A 3,716-nucleotide genomic window follows, 5' to 3' on the forward strand; every position below is an offset into this window, starting at 1 on the left:
CGCACTTTTCGATTAAGTGTAGCATGTGAATTTGAGCAGATATTCAAGGATGATTATGACTACTTAAGAGAAGAAATCATTATCTTTCCAACAAAAAAAAGCTTATATAAATTGGGTAATTGGGTGAGAAGTTGTGAAGGGGCAATGTTTGGTGTTGCATTTCATCTCGCCAGTACAATATCAGGTACTCTACAAGTGCAAATACAGCAGCGAGACACTTCATCTTCCTCACTTTCCAACTTGCCAATGAGGTTGGAGGTCTCGTCCTCCCACTGTCGGTTGAGGCGGTCGAACACTTGGCTGGCTGTACTGGGCATCTTGGTAATTGACAAGTGAATCTGAGCTTCCTCTCTGTGCTTTGACTTTTTTCCAAATTAAATGGCCAGGATTTCGCGAAAACCAGATATATTATAGATAATACGATGTCGCACTAGCTTCAGATACATATTTTTGCCAATGATACCACGCTGTTATGTATACTTGAATATTACAGCTGCAGCCTAGTTATATTAAAAGTGATTGAGCTATATGCGAAAATATCGCAGCTTAGAATTATTAAGGCGTTTTAAATTTGAAACTGTATTGTTTGCGCCAGATAGCGTTGTATCGTGAGCAAATACTGCTATATAAGGTACATGCACATAACTGACGAAAAATTCACTTTTTTAGCCTGTGGCCTAGTAGGCATAAGGAAGGTTCGGAATTAATGTTGAGTTTCTATATATTTCCTGACGTTTCAAATTGCGATCCGACGCGCTGCAGGACGGCATTTACTCGTCGGTGACGCAGCCCTCCGAAGCAGACTTGACGTTCTTGATGAACTTGTACAGAGTACCGCGAGTGGCCTTGAGCGGAGGAGCAACCCACTCCTTCTTACGCTGAGCCAGCTCCTCGGCCGTCACGTTTATCAGATCGATGCGATTCTGCTCGGCGTCGACCGTGATCTTGTCACCGTTCTTCACTAGAGCAATGGGGCCACCAACCTGAGCCTCAGGAGTGATGTGACCGATGATGAAACCATGCGAACCACCGGAGAAGCGGCCGTCCGTGAGCATGGCAACGTCCTTGCCGAGGCCAGCTCCCATGATCGCCGACGTAGGAGCAACTGAAACATCAAAACGAAGGGCATCGTGTCAGAATCTAGACAACTCAAGCGTCAGACAAGAAGACGCAAAACACTTACGCATCTCCGGCATGCCAGGGCCACCCTTGGGGCCTTCGTATCGGATAATAACGACGCTTCCCTTCGTGATCTCGCCCTTCTCCAGACCAGCCATCATGTCTTCTTCGCAGTCGTACACCTTAGCCGTACCAGTGAAGACAAGCCCCTCCTTACCGGTAATTTTGGCAACCGAGCCCTCCGGAGCCAGGTCACCACGCAGGATACGCAGGTGGCCGCTAGACTTGAGCGGGCGGTCCACAGGGTGAATAATCTCGTGGTTGTCAGAGAGGTCAGCCACCTTCTCAAGGTTCTCCGCCAGTGTCTTGCCCGTCACAGTGAGGCAGTCGCCGTTAATGTAGCCCTGGGTCATCAGGTACTTCAGCACGGCAGGCGTGCCACCCACGCGGTGGATGTCCTCCATCACGAACTTACCACTGGGCTTGAGGTCGGCCAAGAAAGGCACGCGCTCACTGATCCTCTCAAAGTCGTTAATAGACAGCGGGATGTTCGCAGCACGAGCAATAGCGATCAAGTGGAGCACAGCGTTGGTGGAGCCACCTAGAGCCATGGTAACCGTGATGGCGTTCTCGAAGGCTTCTCGGCTCAAGATGTCAAGTGGCTTGATATCCTTTTCCAGAAGCACCTTGATCGCCTCACCGGCTTGGAGGCACTCGTTCTGTTTCTCGGGCGAGTCAGCCGGGAAACTGGACGAGAACGGCAGACTCAGACCCAGCGTCTCGATGGCTGTAGCCATCGTGTTGGCAGTGTACATGCCACCGCAGGCACCAGCACCAGGGCAGGCGTGACGGATGATATCATGACGCTCCTCCTCTGTGATACGTCCGGCAATGTACTCGCCGTACGCCTGGAAGGCCGAGACGACGTCCAAGGTCTCGCCCTTAGAGCTGCAACCAGCACGGATCGTGCCACCGTACACCATCAAAGATGGACGGTTCACACGCGCCATGGCGATCACACACCCAGGCATATTCTTGTCGCAACCAGGGATGCAAATGTTCGCGTCGTACCATTGACCACCCATGACCGTCTCGATCGAGTCGGCAATCAAGTCTCGCGACTGCAGACTGTAGCTCATACCGTCTGTGCCCCATACTGATACCATCGCTCACACCGATGGTGTTGAAACGCAGACCCACGAGGCCAGCGGCGTTCACACCCGTTCTTCACCTCGCCGGCCCAGATCCAACAGGTGCATGTTGCACGGGTTTCCCCTCCCCACCACATGGAGGCGATACCCACCTGGGGTTTGTCCATGTCTTCCTCTGTCATGCCGGTGGCGTACAGCATGGCCTGCGAGGCGCCGCGCGCCTTGGGCTGCGTGACGGTGGCGCTGTAGCGGTTGATGCGCACGCCGTCGGCGGCCTTGGGGCCATCGCCTCCGGAAGTGGCGAAGGCGCGCTGCAGCAGCGTTTTGCGGATCGGTGAAGAAGAACCCGAGCGCTGCATTGTCTTGCTCAGCATCTTGCGGTCTTGGTGCAGCGAGCGGTCGGGAGGCGACGATGAAGCTGATGCTGGTGGTGCAGGCGCAACCTAAACATGGTTGCGCAAGCGTTTGCGCAACATTAGCCAGCGAATAGATTGCTGGGATTGGCTGAAAAAAGGAAACCAAAAGATTTTTCTTGCTACGTGACTGATCAAAACTGTGCACCCCTTTAGCCCTGATTGCTTCATGTTGAAGTGAAGGCGAAAAGGCACCGTCATTTAAGTGTTGAGACCAATGCAGCACAGCACCACAGCGGAAAACTACGACTTGGAGAGTGTGACGGCACGGCTGGAGGCCATGAAGGCCAGGAGGGGAAAGTGGCTGGTCCGAAAGAACGCGGACTCGGAGAAGCAGCAATTATCAGAGCGAGAAACCACTCGTGGATTTGAATTGGCGCCAGCTGATGTATCGAGTGGCGGGTCGGAAGCTGACAGCGACGATGGCTATCAGTCTAGCAGCACCAACTCACTGCCGAGTGACGATGATAAAGCGATTAACCTGCAGATAAGTAAAAGCCGAGGGAGAGCACGGAAGCTTAGAGTAACAGACAGCCTTGAGCTGTCCATGTCGGTGGCGACGTCGAGAAGATCCCTCCTTGAAGCTGAAACAATGCGTACCTACTCCTCTATTTTACAAGCAACATATTCCAAATTACCAGGCGAAGATGCTACACGAAGGCTTATACAGCGACGCAACAACGATCAGGCATTCTCTTATGCACTGCCAGAACACACTGCCATCTGCAAACCGTCGAGGATACCGAAGCTTGTACAAAAGCGTCGACAGCTACAGGGACAACGAGCTATTACCACAGGGGGGTATTTAGAAACACCAATGTCGGCAGTGAGCTCCCACACCCCGACTAACAGGTGGCAGCACAAAACGCCATCGTCTGGAGATCGGTCAGCCCCTTCAGAGGCATCAAAGAAAGAGACATTACTGCACTCTACAAAGTCTCCTACTCGTGACCGGGCCACTGCCAAGAAAGAAAAAGTTGAAAGGAATGCTAGTCCTGCTCTGCGGCTATACAAAGTCAAACTACGCGAGAGA

General features: G+C 52.4%; 1 protein-coding gene across 1 annotated transcript; it reads right to left on the bottom strand.

Annotated features, from left to right (window-relative positions):
• Positions 1-770: 770 nt before the first annotated feature.
• Positions 771-2,669, bottom strand: PITG_20759 (dihydroxy-acid dehydratase; the record flags this gene model as incomplete). The annotated part of the gene is made up of 3 exons (XM_002895174.1): positions 771-1,105; positions 1,184-2,275; positions 2,386-2,669. The coding sequence occupies 3 exons, from the start codon at positions 2,642-2,644 to the stop codon at positions 771-773; spliced, it is 1,686 nt and encodes a 561-aa protein (XP_002895220.1).
• Positions 2,670-3,716: the final 1,047 nt, after the last annotated feature.

This window comes from Phytophthora infestans, genomic scaffold (genome assembly GCF_000142945.1).
Source record: "Phytophthora infestans T30-4 supercont1.232 genomic scaffold, whole genome shotgun sequence".
In the NCBI taxonomy this organism is placed as follows: Eukaryota; Oomycota; class Peronosporomycetes; order Peronosporales; family Peronosporaceae; genus Phytophthora; species Phytophthora infestans.